This window comes from Centrocercus urophasianus, unplaced genomic scaffold, assembly GCF_019232065.1.
Source record: "Centrocercus urophasianus isolate 14NV4802_14NV808 unplaced genomic scaffold, USGS_Curo_1.0 seq_58, whole genome shotgun sequence".
NCBI lineage: Eukaryota > Metazoa > Chordata > Aves > Galliformes > Phasianidae > Centrocercus > Centrocercus urophasianus.
The window spans coordinates 499-16,672 of NW_024885177.1; the positions used below are offsets into that span (position 1 = coordinate 499).

General features: G+C 49.5%; 1 protein-coding gene and 2 long non-coding RNA genes across 10 annotated transcripts in view; 2 read left to right on the top strand and 1 right to left on the bottom strand.

The window, feature by feature from the left end:
• The first annotated feature begins 1,039 nt into the window (after positions 1–1,039).
• LOC122169779 lies at positions 1,040–6,552 on the top strand. Of its 4 annotated transcripts, XR_006171628.1 has the most exons (5): positions 1,040–1,192; positions 1,436–1,672; positions 2,426–3,756; positions 3,833–4,094; positions 5,179–6,552. It is a non-coding gene; the product is annotated as an uncharacterized LOC122169779 (long non-coding RNA). The 4 variants fall into 4 exon arrangements; XR_006171625.1 differs by having other exon boundaries at positions 3,833–6,552; XR_006171626.1 differs by having other exon boundaries at positions 2,869–3,756; positions 3,833–6,552.
• On the bottom strand, positions 6,075–10,731 carry LOC122169778. Of its 5 annotated transcripts, none has more exons than XR_006171621.1 (4): positions 10,462–10,731; positions 10,289–10,367; positions 9,690–9,796; positions 6,075–8,066 (listed from the first exon to the last, which is right to left on the bottom strand). It is a non-coding gene; the product is annotated as an uncharacterized LOC122169778 (long non-coding RNA). The 5 variants fall into 5 exon arrangements; XR_006171624.1 differs by having other exon boundaries at positions 6,075–6,509; positions 7,804–8,066; positions 10,289–10,731; XR_006171623.1 differs by having other exon boundaries at positions 10,289–10,588; positions 10,676–10,728.
• Positions 10,732–11,109: 378 nt separating this feature from the next.
• AAK1 (AP2 associated kinase 1) overlaps positions 11,110–16,174 on the top strand; it is a 62,853-nt gene continuing 57,788 nt past the window's right edge. Inside the window, exons 1-2 of the mRNA XM_042836164.1 lie at positions 11,110–11,172; positions 11,267–11,545. Coding sequence (XP_042692098.1) covers positions 11,383–11,545 — 163 coding nt within the window. The 5' untranslated portion in view covers positions 11,110–11,172; positions 11,267–11,382. The remainder of the gene's footprint in view (positions 11,173–11,266; positions 11,546–16,174) is intronic.

Here is a 16,174-nt window from a genome sequence, read left to right on the forward strand (position 1 = left end):
CATGCGCCTGACTGGCACCCTCCTGCCCATGCGCCAGGTTTGCATTCTACTGCGCTTGTGCCGGGCTGGCACTATACTGCGCATGCGCCAGCCTGGCACCCTACTGCACATGCGCCAGTCTGGCACTCTACTGCGCATGCGGCTGTCTATCACCCTACTGCGCATGCGCCAGTCTTACACACTACTGCGCATGCGCTTGTTTGGCAGTCTACGGCGCATGCGCCGCTCTGGCTCTTTGCTGCGCATGCGCTAGTCTGGCGCTCTACTGCGCATGGGCCGCGCTGGCACCCTACTACGCATGCGCCAGTATGGTACTCTACTGCGCTTGCGCCGGGTTGGCACCCTGCTGCGCATGCGCTTGTTTGGCACCCTGCTGCGCTTGCGCCTGCATGGCACCCCCTTGCGCATGCGCCAGCCTGGCACTCTACTGCGCTTGCGCCTTTCTGCCTCGCTATTGCGCATGCGTCAGTCTGGGACTCTGCTACGCATGCGCCTGTCTGGCATTTTATTGCGCATGCGGCTTTCTATTACCCTACTGCGCATGCGCCAGACTGGCACTCTAGTGCGCATGCGCTGCAGTGGCAATCTACTGCGCTTGCGTCGCGCTGGCACCCTACTGCGCATGCGCAAGGTTGGCACGCTACTGCGCTTGCGCCAGGCTGGCACGTTACTGCGCATGCGCCTGGCTGGCATCCTGCTGCGCTTGCGCCAGTCTGGTACTCTACTGTGCATGCGCTGCACGTGCACTATACTGCGCATGCGTCTCGCTGGTACCCTGCTGCGCATGCGCCGAGCAGCTACGCTATTGCGCATGCGCCTGTTTGCATTCTACTGTGCATGCGCGTCGCTGGCACTCGGCTGCGCATGCGCAATCGGGGGCACCCTGCTGCGCATGCGCAAGTATGGGATCCTTCTGCGCATGCGCCCGCATGGCATTCTGTTGCGCATGCGCCTCGCTGGCACCCTACTGCGCATGCGCCATGCTTGTACCCTGCTGCGTATGCGCAAGTCTGGCGCCATCCTGCGCATGTGCCGCGCTGGCGCCCTACTGCGCATGCTGCCGCCTGCACCTCATCTGCGTTAACTTCAGGATTTGTATTACTCGTAGCATTACTTTTATGGTGACTTACTTAGATCTTTGTGGATTATGGTGGCTTATCTGGATTACTTTAAGTGGATTTGGTGGTTTAAGGTATGACCATTTTTACAGGACCTGTTATTATAGACGGGCAGTGCAGAACATAAACGGCAGAGCGACGCTCTGTCGTGCTCTGAACGGCCGTGTGGGTCCCGGGACCCCCCCCCCCCCCCAACCCGGGGGCAGCGCTCTCCCTGTTCTCCTCTGATCCCCACCGTCCCCCAAAGCCGCCCCTCCTGCTGTTCCGCGCTTTGGTCATGCAGCCTCACAGCTTGGCTCTTCCTCTTTGGATTCCAGGGGCTGTATTTAATTTGCAAGAGGAAAAAGACGTCGATAATTCGCGACATCCTCTTGTTATCTCAGAGCACCCTGCTATGAAGCAGCAGTGCAGCGGGAATCCACATGTGCTACGGGACTCCATCAGACACTGCAAGGTTGCTGTAGGACTCCATAGGATGCAACAGAGAACCTGCAGGACTGTGGGGCACGCAGGGGCACCCAGGAGCCTCCCCACGATCCCCCAGCAACCCCACAGTAAGCAGACTGGGGGTCCAGTGAGTTTTATTTGCTTGCAGGGCCCCATTTTTAGGGTGAATCCCGGCGTTTTTTGGGGTGAATCCCGGGAAGCTCTTCTGGGTGGGGGTGTGAAGGATGTGCACGTAATGGCAGCTGGGGATGGAGGCGCAGTGCTGCCAGGGGTCCTGGCTGTTTGTGAACTCAACCCAGGTTGCAGCTGAAGATCTTGGGTACTCTCTGGGAGGGTCCAGGTGTGTAGGGGGGGGTCCTGGGTGTTTCAGTGCTACTCCCCCAGTGATGGGGGGGGGGGGTGAGCCCCTTACCCTTGTATTTGAGGTGGGAATGGGCTATCAGGCGGTCCAGGATCCTGTTCATCTGCTGCAGGCGGCGGGGGCAAAAGGCTTCAGGGCGAGCACGGTTCTGTATGAACACTGTTTAGGGGGGTCACAAAGAGTGGGGGCTTTGGGGTCAGGAGGGCAGTGGGGAGCTTTGGAGTCGGGGGGGTCAATGGGGGTATTGGAGGTCTTTGGGGCCCCTGGCCCCGGGCCCCCCCTGGGGATCAGTGGGGGTAGGGGGGGCTTTGGGGGCAGTGGGAGGCCTTGGGTTTGAGGGGACAGTAGGGGTCCCTGTGGAGATCCATAGTTAGCCTGACTTCCATGAGGCCATGGGCTTCACAGGCCTAAACAGCAAAAGCAAGGTCCGCTTAGTTACTATGTTTGTTGCTTCTGCTGTGCTAAGGTGGTGGTCACGAGTGGTGATCTTTTACAATAGGGAACCGTACGCTTTGATCAAGAAGAAACACTGGACATAGAAACAAGATGTAAGATTAGATATGGTTGCTTAGGGAGGCCTTGAAACTGTTGAGACTTGTATCCAAGATATACATAATCATATATATGTGTGTGCTGTTGTGTTGTGTGAATATAGTAGACTAATAGTAGATGTAGTAGAAGAAGAAGAATAAAGGACTTTCCTATGACAGAGGCCTCTGATTGCTGAACTTCAACAACCAACAGTTCTGCTTTAGGACCCACCTGACTGAAACCAGATGGGAAGTGGCAATTAACAATTGATTATCAATGCCTGAATGCTCATATAGCACCGCTAGCAGCTGCTGTTTTAAACATTGCCAACGTAACAGCTGTTTTTGTGAGCAGCTGCACATTCACGGATGGCAGCCTTTGGTGTACGTGTTCTTTATGGTTCCCTTCCAGGAAGAGGATAAAGAAAACTTTGCTTCTGCTTGGGACAAGATACAAAATACCTGTAGCAGATTCCCACAGGTGTGTAAACATTCTGCCATGCTTGTTCCTGCTGTGCTTTTACAGATAGTTTCACTGCCTCAAGATGTGAAATTGTATTGACCACGAAGACCAGCAAAACTGTGCAAAACAGTGTGCACTTAAGTGCAGAATTTTGCAAACCCCACGTGGACTTCATGGAACCCCAGCAAAGACAAGCAATCCCATACATTCTTCAGCAATCCAAGAAGGAACTTCAGCAATGCAGGGCAAAGACTGGTGAATCTGGATAGAAGAGTAATCAAAAATCACAATAACTACAAAAGAACATGCAAAGCAAGTGATGTGCAATGCAATTGCTCACCACCCACTGATGAATTACCAGCCGATTCCCAACCAGCAGCAGACTGCCGGTCATCTCCCCCCGGTACGTTATTCAGCGTGAGGACATCGAGGACAGGACATCCCTTTGGCCAGCATCGTCCCGCTTCTGTCCCCTCGTTGCCAAGGCTGAGGAGGAGCCCAGCTTCTACCGCAGCTCGGGGTGGATGTGACGCATGACGGCCGGCCTACTCGAGCACCCGCTGCCCCCGTCACCCCTTCCGCAACACATCTTCGCAATGAGCCGCATCTCCACTGCGCCGGCGGAACGGGGAACCCCGCCGCGGCTCCTCCCCCGTCGCGGCAGAGCGATCCGCACGTTCCGCAATGCGCACCGCTGCCTGTCGCGGTCTGATTACGTCACCGCCAGAAGTGCTGCCGAGTGATTTTCCGGTGTTGGTCGCTGCTGCTGCCTGCAAATGAGCAAGCGGAAAGTGCTGCAGGAGAGCCTCAACCAGGGCATCGCAGACTTCCTCATGGGTACGGGGGGTGCAGGGGGAGGGAGGGTATCCTTGGATCCGGCTCGACTGCTCCAACTGTGTTTCTCCCCGTAAAGCTAGGGAATTACGAGCGCGACGTGAACCGAGGCATCCACAAGTACGACGCGTACAGATACCGCCTCCTTCCTCAGGGCTGCTTTTTTCTCTTCCCTGCCGGAGCGCCCCGCCCCCGTCTCTCGGGGGCCCGGCCCGGCCTCGCCGCAGGGCTGAGCGCGCTGCTCTTTTCTGGCCGCTGACCGACGCCGTTCCGCAGGAAAGCAGACTGTCGTTTCTCGGTACCCCAGCAGAATACGGAGTGAAGCCGAAGCTAAGAAGCTGGTAGGTACCGGGGCGAATTTGGGCTTCTTAGCGTGGAGGAACTGTGTTAGGATGGTATCGAGGTTTCCAGGAGGAAGGAAGCAGTGTACGAATGACTCTTGCTTGCATCAGCTTCTGCTGGCAGCCGGCTCAGGGAAGGGCGAGTGGAGCATATGGGCTGCAGGGATTTCATAGGTGGAACTGGAAACTCCAGCTGGGTCTCTTCTGTGAAAGGCTTCTACTGTGGCAGGTTTCCCCTTTGCTGTGTTACTGTCTCACTAAGTTTGGGAGTTGTAGGAATCTACAACTGGTTTAAAATAACTGTTTGCAGGGGACTTGTAATACAGCACTTGAAGTACTCTGTGCTACTTGTGTTGTACCCTTCAGTGCTCCTGATCTCTTACAGACCAATGTTTTAAAATGGTTTCTGTGACTTCACAGTTCTTTTTATTGAGCTTTATTTTTCTTAGGTATGATGGCTGTAAGTGACCTTGAAATTGACTTGTAGTTAATCCTTCCTCAATGTTTAGGATGGAGTAGTTGCTAAAATAGCTGAGAAAATAGATGAGTTTTTATCTACTGGACAGCTTCACAAATTGGAAAAGGTGTGTTTCTTTCCCTTATGCTTTATTTCTCAGTAGTTGTTTTACTTTGTACTTTGTGTAGTAGTCTGCTTGCTTTGTGCAGTTTCTGTTGCTTTCTGCGGAGAGAGTGATGTCAAGCAGAAGAACGGTGGAGTCTGCAAAGTAAAAAGTGGGGAACAAGAAGCTTAGGCAAAGCCTCAGAACTGTCTACTTACGAAAATATTTTAGATTGTATAATTGGCATGTGAATGTCTTCTGTGAGAAATGGAATTCCGACTCTGGAAGGCTGCAGAACTGACTTTTAACCATGCTGTTTACCTTAGCATGGGCAGTTAAGACAGTTAATTCACTGGAATGGTACGTATGACACTGTCCTAATGCACAATATTTCTGTTAGTACTGTTTTGTTCTGATTTACAGTAGGTCTCCAAAGCAGAATCTGACTAAGTTGTTTTATAAGCTTTCTTTATTTAGTGAAATGGAGTAAAGAAGAGTTTGTTCACATTACTATCTTTTTGCAGATTCGACAAGATGATACAAGTGCATCCATCAACTTCCTGACATGAGTTACTGGTATTGGGTAAAGCTTAGTTATTATTTGTTAGTGGTGGGGGGAAGTAGTTGTCAAAGTTGTAGAACTGCCAATTACAGATTCTGCAGTAGAGGAGTGGAAGTGGAAAGCTCCTGTGTGCAAGCAGAGAGGGGAAGGAGAGAGGGAGGTGATCAAAAACTGAATCAAAAGACTGAGAAAAGTAGAATCATGAAGGCAGAGTAGGAGCCTATGAGATTTACAGTGCAAAATCTGATTAGGGAGAGTAGTATTTTTATTATGTTTGTAAAAGGAAATCCAGAGCCCTGCCAACCCCTCAAAAACAGGTCTTTTCAGAAAGATGATAGCAGGAGATCTAATTCTCTCGAGGCCTGTTCTCGTTCCTATTCTGTGCATAGGGAAATTTTGGCAAAAAAGAGCTCAGTTTACAGACAGGCACTTAACTTAGCATGTGCATAGCAGCAGAAGTCAATATCTTGAGTGAGAAGGACTGTGATACTGCTTGCCAAGAACAGGGTTGGCTAAATATAGAACACTTGTGCTTAAAATCAGAACAGATTGGAATGCTGTGGGGAAGAAGAGGGAAAAGCAATTGTCACAGAGTTATCTGAGTCTGTGACAAAGGGCAAAAAAAGCCCAGGAAAGCAAACAAAACAAAACAAAACAAAAAAAAAAAAAAAAAAAAAAAAAAGAGAGGGGAAAACAACCCTCCCTCTTTTCTTTCAGCTTAGCTAGCTAGCCCCGAGGCAGACCCTGCCCTCTGGGAGAGGGGGAGAGGAGGAGAGGGGGATGGGTAGAAAGATAGCAGATAGGTCTAAAAAACAAAAACAAAACAAAACAACAACAACAAAAAAAACCTTCAACAAGTGGTTGCCTCCCGGTAACGGGAAGGAACGTTAATTTACTAAATTTAACCAAATTGAACGAAATGAGAGACAAGAGCATCCAAAGTATGAGATAGTAGATGAAGTAGTCTTACTCTAGTAGACTGCAAAGAAATATATGCTTTTCTCTATCGCAAACCGAGAGTGAGCTGGGCCTGAGGGGGAAAGAAGCACGGGGTCCTGTCCGGAGCTCCACCCATCTTCCTCTTCGCGCCTCCAGGAGTCCTCCAGGAATGCCGCCCCTCCAATCAGAATACTTGAAATGCCCTTAAGAGGCAGTAAATGGAACCAGAACATGAACTCTTTTACTCCCGCTGGTTCACACGATGTTCTGATGTGGAATACCGACAGTAAAAAATCACAAAACCACAACATTCCACCCCTTATTCCAGATCACCACATCACGCTTAACAAATACCTATATACAAACAAAGAAATAATTAACATGCGTTACATATGCACATGTCTATATACAAATGTACATGTGGAATCACTGACTACTCCCCCAGCATCAAATTCCCTTGTGGTACACACTGGACATTCCCATTTTTCTCCATCACCCACCAAGTGTGCCCAGGTCCCTGTGCAAAAACAGTTCCACAGAGGGGTTTGCCCTTTCCAGAAGCTGGAAGGACCCAGACTGCTTTTCCCAATGTGCTTTTTACACGTACCATAGGGACCTTATCTCCCTCTACAGTATGTAGGAAGCTGGAGTGGGTAGGACTGATCTTCTAGTATTGACCAACCAGGTGACTTCTGCTGAATGCTTCTCCCGATGCTTTAATGTTCCACCACCCATTGCTTTCAACATGGTTTTTAACAACCTGTTGTAGCATTTGATCTTACCAGAGGCTGGTGCATGGTAGGGGATATGATAAATCCACTCAATACCATGTTCTCTGGCCCAAATATCCACACGTGAAATTTTGAAATGGATCCCATTATCTGATTCAATTCTTTCTGGGGTGCCATGTCACCACAAGATTTGCTTCTCCAGATCTAATATTGTGTCTCGGGTGGTAGCATGGGGTACTGCATATGTTTCAAGTAACTGAGTGGTTGTCTCTACCATGGTGAGCACGTAACACTTACACTGTGAGATCGTGGCAAGATGATACAATCAACCTGCTATGCTTTCCCATATTTGTAGTTTTGCCATCACCCTTTCCCCCCAGAGAGGTTTCATCCTCTTGGCTTGTTTAATTATGGCACGTGTTGCAGACATGAACAACTTGTGCAATTGCATCCATAGTTAAGTCCACCCCTCTGTCGGGTTAAGTCCACAGTCTCTGGCCCACTTATATGTCATGTATCTTCCTTGATGGCCTCAGCTCTTGTGGACCTACTGAGCTAGAAATAATTCTTCCTTGTTCTGCCAGTCCAGGTCTATTTAAGCCACCTCAATTCTGGCAGCTCGAACTACCTGATGGCTATTTTGCTGATCTTCAGTAGCTCTACTTTGGACACACGGGCATCTGTGTGACGCACCTTTGTAACCATATTTTTTGTTTGGGCAGCAATATTTTTCTACAGTTCAGCAGCCCAAATAGGTTTACCTTTCCATTGCCAGTTGTTTTGTTCCCACTGCTGTAACCACCCCCATAAGGCATTTGCCACCATCCACGAGTCAGTGTAAAGATAAATCACTGGCTACCTCTCCCATTCAGCAACATCTAAGGCCAGCTGGATGGCCTTTACCTCTGTGAACTCACTTGATTCTCCTTTTCCTTCAGTGTCATGTGGCTTGTCATGTGGGGCTCCACACACCAGCTTTCCATCTGCAATGCTTCTCTACCATACGATACAATCGGTCTGTGAACAGGGCAAATTTCTTTTCATTTTCTGCTAGTTCACTGTATGGTTAGCTAGCACATGATACCTCTTCTGCTGGTGATGTTCCAAACTTTGTGCCTTCAGGCCAGTCCATGATCACCTCTAGGATTCCTGGACGGTTGAGGTTCCCCATCCGCATTCGCTGCAAATCAGCGCAATCCACTTACTCAAATGGCATCAGTAGCGTGATGGGTGGAGGGGACCTTTCCTTTAAACATCCTTTAAACATTCCTTTAAACATCCAGTTCAACACTGGCAGTCAAGGTGCCAGAAGGAGCTGTGTTTCAGTGCCAATTACTTTGGAATTAGCCCAAACCCCCCCATATGCAGCTAAGATCTTTTCAGTTGGACTGTAGCACTCTTCTGACCCCTTCTATGCCCCTGTACTCCAGAATACCAGAGGTCAGCCTCGGGTCTCTCCTGAGGCTCTTTGCCACAACCTCCAAGTGGGACCTTTCTCTCCAGTAGCAGCTTAGAGGATGTTCTTTACATTCTGTCCCATCCGTACTGGCCCTAGGGCCACAGCACAGGCTATCTCTTTATTAATCTGCTCAAAAGCCTGCTGCTGTTCTATAGTTTGGGATGTGCATTCTCCAAAAGCCCACTACACCCAGAAAAGATTGTGTCTCTTTCTTGCTAGTGGATGGAGACATAGTGGTGATTTTGTTGATCACATCTCCTGGGATGTGATGATGCCCATCTTGCCATTTTACTCCTAGGAACTGAATTTCTTGGGCAGGTCCTTTCACTTTGTTTTGCTTAATAGCAAAACCAGCACGCAGAAGAATTTTGATTATTTGCACTCCTTTCTTAAAAACTTTCTCTGCTGTATCACCCCACACCACCATGTCATCGATGTACTGCAGGTGCTCAGGAGCACCTCCCTGTTCCAATGTGGTTTGAATCAACCCATGGCAAATGATCAGGCTGTGTTTCCACCCCTGCTCAGTGCCCCTCAGAGCCGCTCACAGAATGGCCCGGGTTAGAAGGGACCTCAAGGATCATGAAGCTCCAACCCCCCTGCCATAGCCAGGGCCAACCTCCATATATAATACTAGACCATCTAGTCAAGGCTCCATCTAGTCTGGCCTTGAACACCTCCAGGGATGGGGCATCCACAGCCTCTCTGGGCAGCCTGTTCCAGCACCTCACCACCCTCATAGTAAAGAACTTCCCCCTGACATCCAACCTAAATCTTCCCTCCCTCAAAACCATTTCCCCTTGTCCTGCTGTTATATACTCTTGTAAAGAGTTGACTCCCCTCCTGTTTATAGGCTCCCTTTAGGTACTGAAAGGCTACAATGAGGTCACCCCACAGCCTTCTTTTCTCCAGGCTGAACAAGCCCAACTCCCTCAGCCTGTCTTCCTATGGGAAGTGCTCCAGCCCTCTTATCGTCTTTGTGGCTCTTCTCTGAACCCTCTCCAACAGCTCTCTGTCTTTCTTGTATTAGGGGCTCCAGACCTGAACACAGTACTCCAGATGGGGCCCCACAAGAGCAGAGTAGAGGGGGACAATCACCTCCCTTCCCTGCTGGCCACCCCTCTTCTATTGGAACCCAGGATACCATTTGCTTTCCGAGCTGCAAGAGCACACTGCTGGCTCATGTTCAGTTTTTCATCCATCTGGACCCTGAGGACCTTCTCTGCAGGGTTGCTCTCAAGGACTGCTCCTTTCAGTCTGTATAGATGCCTAGGATTCCTCCGGTCCAAATGCGAAACCTTGTACTTTGCTGTGTTGAACCTCATTAGGTTCACCCAGGCCCACCTGTCAAGTCTGTTGAGGTCCCTCTGAATGGCATCCCTTCCTTCCACCGTGTCAACCGCACCACTCAGCTTGGTGTCATCAGCAAATTGCTGAGGGTGTACTTGATTCTGTTGTCAGAGTCATTGATAAAGATATTAAAGAGCACCGGTCCCAAGACAGACCCCTGGGGGATGCCGCTTGTTACCGGCCTCCACCTGGACATAGAACCATTAATCACCACCCTCTGTCTGCAGCTTTTCAACCAATTTCTTATCCATTGGGTGGACCACCCATTAAATCCACATCCCTCATAGCCCCCCAGTGCCCCCCAGAGTCCCTTGGTTCCCGCGGGGGCCCCCCGTGCGCCCTAGTGCCCCTCAAAGCCCCCCACTGCCCCCCCAAAATATGATGTTTTCTCCCCCAAAATACCATTTTTCTCCCCAAAATATGACATTTTCTCCCTAAAATATAACATTTTCTCCCCCAAATACTGCTTTTTCCTCTCAAAATGACATTTTTTCCCCAAAATGATTCTATGATTCTATGGAAGCTTTTATTTCTCCTGTTCCCTAAGAACCCCAAGAGCACTGCAATTTTCACAAGATTGAAGCTGAACTCACCATTCTCTGAAGGTTTTGGGGTCTTTGGATGAGGTGCAGTGCTGCTTATGGACACCCTGCTGCAGGCCTGCAGATGGCACTGGGGAGGAGAAGAAAGGTGGAATTCCGTCCAATATCCGTCGCTAGGTTGCCAAGCTTTGAGCATTTTGTGTACAGTTGCAGACCCTCCTCACCGTTTTTTTTTTTCCCCAATTTTAATGGAATATTTATTTCCCAGACTGGTTGAGGCCTGTTGCTTCTCTCTCATTCTGCCTTTTCCATGGAGGTGCCAGCAGGACCAACGCACAGACCAACCCTGCACTTCAGGAGCAGGCGAGATATGGATCTGTTGCTATTATGACATTAAGAAGCCAAACTTAATCCCAGCATTTAGAAAATAAATGTCACCAGCCGCCAGCAGGCTCCAGCGCGGGCACGGCCCCCCTCCGACAGGCTCCCGGCCACCTCTGACGGAACCGCGCTGCCTGCTGGGAGTTGTAGTCCGCGCTGCGGCGGGGAGAGGCGAGGAGGCAGTAGCAGGAACTACAACTCCCAGGATGCAGCGCGGCGGCGTCAGCCCTGCGGGCCGCCATTACAGCCCGCCCTCTCTACTCGCTGGGCTGCTCTGCCGCGCTGCGGGGGTGAAGCTGCCTTCTCGGCGGGCCGTGCGAGGACGTCATAGGTCCGGGGGAGCAGCCGGGCCTTCCTGTGACGGCCATTTCCTGCTCGCCCCGGGGCCGGCGGGGGGCGGTGGCGGTCTCGCTCTCGCTCCCTGACGGGCTCGGCGGGCAGTGATGTGGGCCCCGGGCCCTGGCGACAGGCGGCCCCCGCCGTGAGGATCTGGGGGGCTGCGACAGGCCGGGCCCTGTGCGGGGCGCATGGAGGCGCCCCCCGCCTGCAGAGAGGTACCGCCCGGGGGGGAGGGGAAGCAAACCCTGTGAGGGCTGCGGGGCCGCGGGAATAACCGGCTGTCCCCCTCCCCCTTCCGCGGTTTTGCAGGTGTGACCCCCGCTACTCGTGCGGCCCTCGGAGCCGCCCCGGCCTGGAGAAGAATTGGGGCGCGGGGCCTTCGGCAGAGCATCGCCCCCGGAGCTTTCTCAGCTAACTGCTGAGAGATGAAGAAGTTCTTCGACTCGCGCCGGGAACAGGGCGGCTCTGGGCCCGGTTCGGGCACCAGCGGAGGCGGCGGCGGCAGCGGAGGGCCCGGCAGCGGTTACATCGGCAGAGTGTTCGGCATCGGCCGCCGCCAGGTGACGGTGGACGAGGTGCTGGCGGAAGGTGAGAGCCCGCAGAGATCTATCCCTCCCCGTTGGCAGGGATGGCAGGCTTTGGCCTTGCCACCGTGCTCTTCTCTGTCCCTGCTCCCCTTGCATCTCCTTGTCCTTGGCGGTGGTATCCGCAGCTGGTGGCATTCCTGCTTTTCCTAAGTGTGGCTTCGGTGTAGGTCTTGTTTTTTTAAGTACTTTAGGAACTGCTGGGCTGTCAGGAGTTTCCTACCTTTCCCTTTACTCATCTTTTTGCTTGGAGGAGGAGATACTGTAAATGAAGTCCACAGTGGTCTTTCCTTGAACTTCATTCAGCCCAAGTCCTTTGGAATTTACATAGGGGTAAATTTCCTGTGCATATTTGTCAGACAGAAAAGTTGGGTAGAGCTGGCTGCAGTTTGTGGGGGACTGCTGTTTGCCTGTGTTTTTAGGAGAAAATAGAGATCCCAACTGCATTTTCTTTAAAATAAGACAGTGATAGAACTGAGAATGATCAGTAGGGGTTATAAAACACTAGATATGTGCAGTTCTTGTGGTGCAGCAAGCTGCTGCTGGTGGTTTTGTTTGTTTGTAACCGATGCTGCAGATTTTACTGTCATTTTAGATTCTATTCGTATGGACCGTAGGGGATCTTATTAATGTCTTTGGCTGCCAACCTTAGCATTAACCTTCAGAAAGATGTTGGTCTTCTTAGACCTGCTCAGCATCCTTTGCAGTTTCATTTCGAAGTGGTGTTTTGTTTTGATCTTGTTACTGTGGAAGTGAGGTGGCTTCTCGATGGGAACCGAGTGGGAGGACCTGAGTTGGCTTTTACAGAAAGAGCCCCAAAATGGAAAAAGAGCTCTGTATGTGCTGTAGGCGTACAGGTTTGTGAAAGTCACCTCAGTGTAGACGAAAATAGATCTGTGACCATCTTTTGGGTAGATTCTGGTGTTTGCTGAGCTGAGAAGAGCATTAAGCCCAACATTTAAACTACAATGGTTTCTTTTCCTGACTTGAAAATTGCAATGTGAATTTGCCTTGGTTGATACTTCTATGGCCACTTTGGCCCTGGAAGCTTTGGTGCTAGATGGGTTAAGTCTGAGACACTGTCACAATGTTGGTGGTTGTGGTGCTGTGTTTTTTCTTGTTTTTTTTTTAATGCAGATTGGCCTCATCCTGCTTATGTGGGGAAGCAGAGGCTTTTTTTGCTGATGAATAATCTGTTGGCAGGTTCTGCCTGGGTGCTGGCAGTACTGGGAGGTGAGACTGCCTATCCCTGGGCTCTGTGCTGTTTGGCGTGCCTGACCCACAGCCACCAGAGGTGTGGGTGATAGCAGAGACTGTGGGTGAAGACAACTGTGGAGACATCATGAAGGAACTGCTGCTTGTGGGGGATTTCCCTATGACTCTTGGGTCCATGCCTGGCCTCTGGGGCTGCAAGATCTGCTTGTACAGGTCAAGCAAAGTATAACAGGCCTGGAAAATAGGTACTGTATTCTCCTTTCCTGACCATGCTCTAAGGCAAAGCACTTTTTATTTTTTATTTCAGCAGCCCCCTAAAGAAAATGTGCTGAGCAGTTATTTTCTACGCAGCGTGGCTATTGAAAGGTAGGTCATCTCAGGAGACAACATAGGTCATAAGTGCTGCAGCTTTGCATACCTCTAGCCTTTTGGATAGCTGTCTGTGCTCCCTGAGTGCTTGTAAAATACATTTTTTTTCACTGACTCAGCTGGGGAGCTGTGAATTCTCAGCTGAAGAACTGTTTTGTGCATACAGTGAATTTTGGTGGTTCAGCAGTATTGAAAAGGCAACTTGTGAAGTCGTGGTTATTGCTGCTAAAAGGAAATTTCCTCTGGGAAACACTTCTGAGGATGAGGAGGAAACATCTTTTCTGGGAAGAATACATCTCACATGCCCATTGCTTTAGAAAGGAGAGGAGGGACCCACATTTTGGTGCAGCAGTAAAGCACAGAGAGTAAACAAGGTGTAACAGCAGCTAAAAGAGGGAGTCTCTGAAGTGATGGATGATGTAGTGGAGAGTAAGTCACAAGCCTGAGGAACTGGTTGAACTAGAACTTTTGGCATTAAAGTGTTGGGGTTTACCACTGTCAAAGATGTGACTGGTCGTGTTAATTGTGCTGAGCAATTGTGTTGAAGAGTAGTTCTCCTGGGCCAGGCTGAGGGTCCTTAATGCGGCACCGTGTCATGCCAGATGGCAGACATCTGCATATGTTCTTAGTCTTTTGGCGTAGATCCCCAAAATATCCAGTGCAGTTAGGGGCACGTTCACCCCTTGTCTGGATCCTCGCTTTCTTGGGTAATGAGGAACAAGTCAAGGTCCTTCCTTCTGGAAGGAATGAGATGGGGATAATACAGATTGAGCAGTTGTTTGTCTGTGGTGATATAATGCAATTGAATTGTCAGGTTTCTTTTTCCCAGTTTCTTTATATTGTGTTTCAGTAGGTGATTCTTGGTTGGGTCTTTGTATTCACTTCCCTCTAATCCACTTAAAAGTATGAATAATATCTTGAAAGTTTCCTCTCAAAGTCTTCCAGAGGACTAATAACCGGGAGCTCAGTGCTGCTGGCCTTGGAGATTTGCAAGGCCATGAAGCATCACCAGGGCTCCGGGAGGGCTGAAGGGGTTGTTAACTGATATCAGTGTGACTTGTTTCACCCAGCTGTGAGGTGAATGCCCAGGAGGCACCTGAATGTGGGATTGGGGGGGGGTTAAAATAAATTTGTCAGGTGTGTTATTACACAGGTTTTAAGGAAGTGGCAAAGGCTTCATCATTGCCTTCTTCAGTAGATCTGTAGTTCTTAGTGCTCATGAAGAGCTTGTTGAGTGTGTGAATGCACAAATTATGTCTGATGGGGAAGGTGACCCCCTGAGCTGTCTGTATGCGTGCCTGGGCTGATTACAGAGGACTTGTACTGGCTGCTGCCTGCATTACCCCTAGTGTTCCCTTTCCCTGGACTTACTGTGATACGCAGCATCACATTATGAAGTCATCATCCTCCTTTTACAATAACTCTGACTTTCAATGAACTCCGTCTCAGATAAGTCTTGCAGATTTACATGATCCTCAACCAATTCCAGAGTGGCTGGGTTCAAAGTATCACTTCTGTTGTTTGTTTTGTCAGTTATTGCCTTCTGCTTTCTGTCAGGGGCCAACTACTAGTCAGCTGACCACTAGCATTTGGATTAGGAGTTAACTATTTCTCCTCTTGGAATGGGACATGTGGTTTTTCTTTTTATACTTTTGCCCTTGCTCTTTTTTGTGTACCATGTGAAGCAATGCTGAGCTCTGCGTTGGTGGATGGGGTACTGGCTTCTCTGTCTTCTAGTAGTCTGTGGTTTTTTGACTGTACAAGCCAGGCAAACTGATGAAGAATCCCAAGTTACTGAGCAAATGTTGAGGTATCCCAAGTACACCCACAGTGTTTTTGTTGTGCTGTGGGCCTTCTCTTTGCTTAGGAGCTGCCAGCAGTTGAAGAGAGCAGGTGCTGGGTTATAAATGTGCTGAAGACAAGCTGGAATCCACTGTGGGGTTAGCACTTGCTGCCTTCCAAGCTCCCACACCTGCATTAATCATGACTAACGGGTCAGAACTGATTAGGTGATTAGGTGTACTGGTTAGGTACATTTGCATTGAGTGTGGAAGCTGCTTCCTTTGAAGTTGTGTTTTGTTTTTATTTTTTGTTTCATTTTGGTTTTTTTTTTTCAGTGAAAATGCGGACTTGGACAAACTGTACCCACTGGAATAGCAGCTTGCCAACAGCAGGACTTGCTGCTGCTTTGGAAAATCACGAATGATTTGGTTTGTACTAAGCAAGTTTTTACTCATGTTTCCCGTGCGGAAGGAGATGGGAAGTCTCTGAGCAGAAACATGCTGTTAGCAAGCTGAACTTACAGAGCAGTTCTTGTCTGGTAACAAGAGGTGACTTGGGTAGATAACCTTCCCGGGAAAGTATGCTTTCATTCTTGGGTGGGGATGTGAGATATCCTTGTGAGAATAACAAGTGAAATCAGATCCCATTGCTGTGCTTCTTTGAGAACAGGAACAACGCTGATAACTATTCACAAGCATGAGGAAAAAAATCTGAAAGGCTTAAGTGAAACACTGCTATAAGGTAACTGTCTCTTTGGTGTTTTTTTTTTTTTTTTTTTTTTAATCATTGTGGTAACTTTCCCTTTTCTCCTCTTGTGGGAGATACAGGGGTTGCTGTTAAGTGAAGGTTATTGCTAGCTGTCTATAGTACGATGGAGTAGAATGGAAGCAGAGGAGAGCTGCTGTGGCTCCTCTAATATTAGGATCTTTTGGTGACCTGTTGCCAGAGTATCTGAGCCCTGCAATGGTCTCCAAAAATGTCTTTCCATTCCTTTTGAGGCTGCTGGGAAGTATACCAAGATATGAAAGCAAAACAATGCAGAATATGTATGGTCAAGTCAGTAGTTGATCTCTGGCCTCCCAGACTGAGTGCCTTAATTGCAGTCTGTTTCTAAAGTGCTATGTCGGTGTGCTCTAAATGGTGTGTTCTTAGCACGTGTGTGATTTGGGCATAAATTTATGCTTGCTCGGTGGCAGAACCCATGCTGACATTAGGACCCCAGGCCTTTTGTCACAGGATTGAAGACTTTTTTTTTTTTTAACAAATT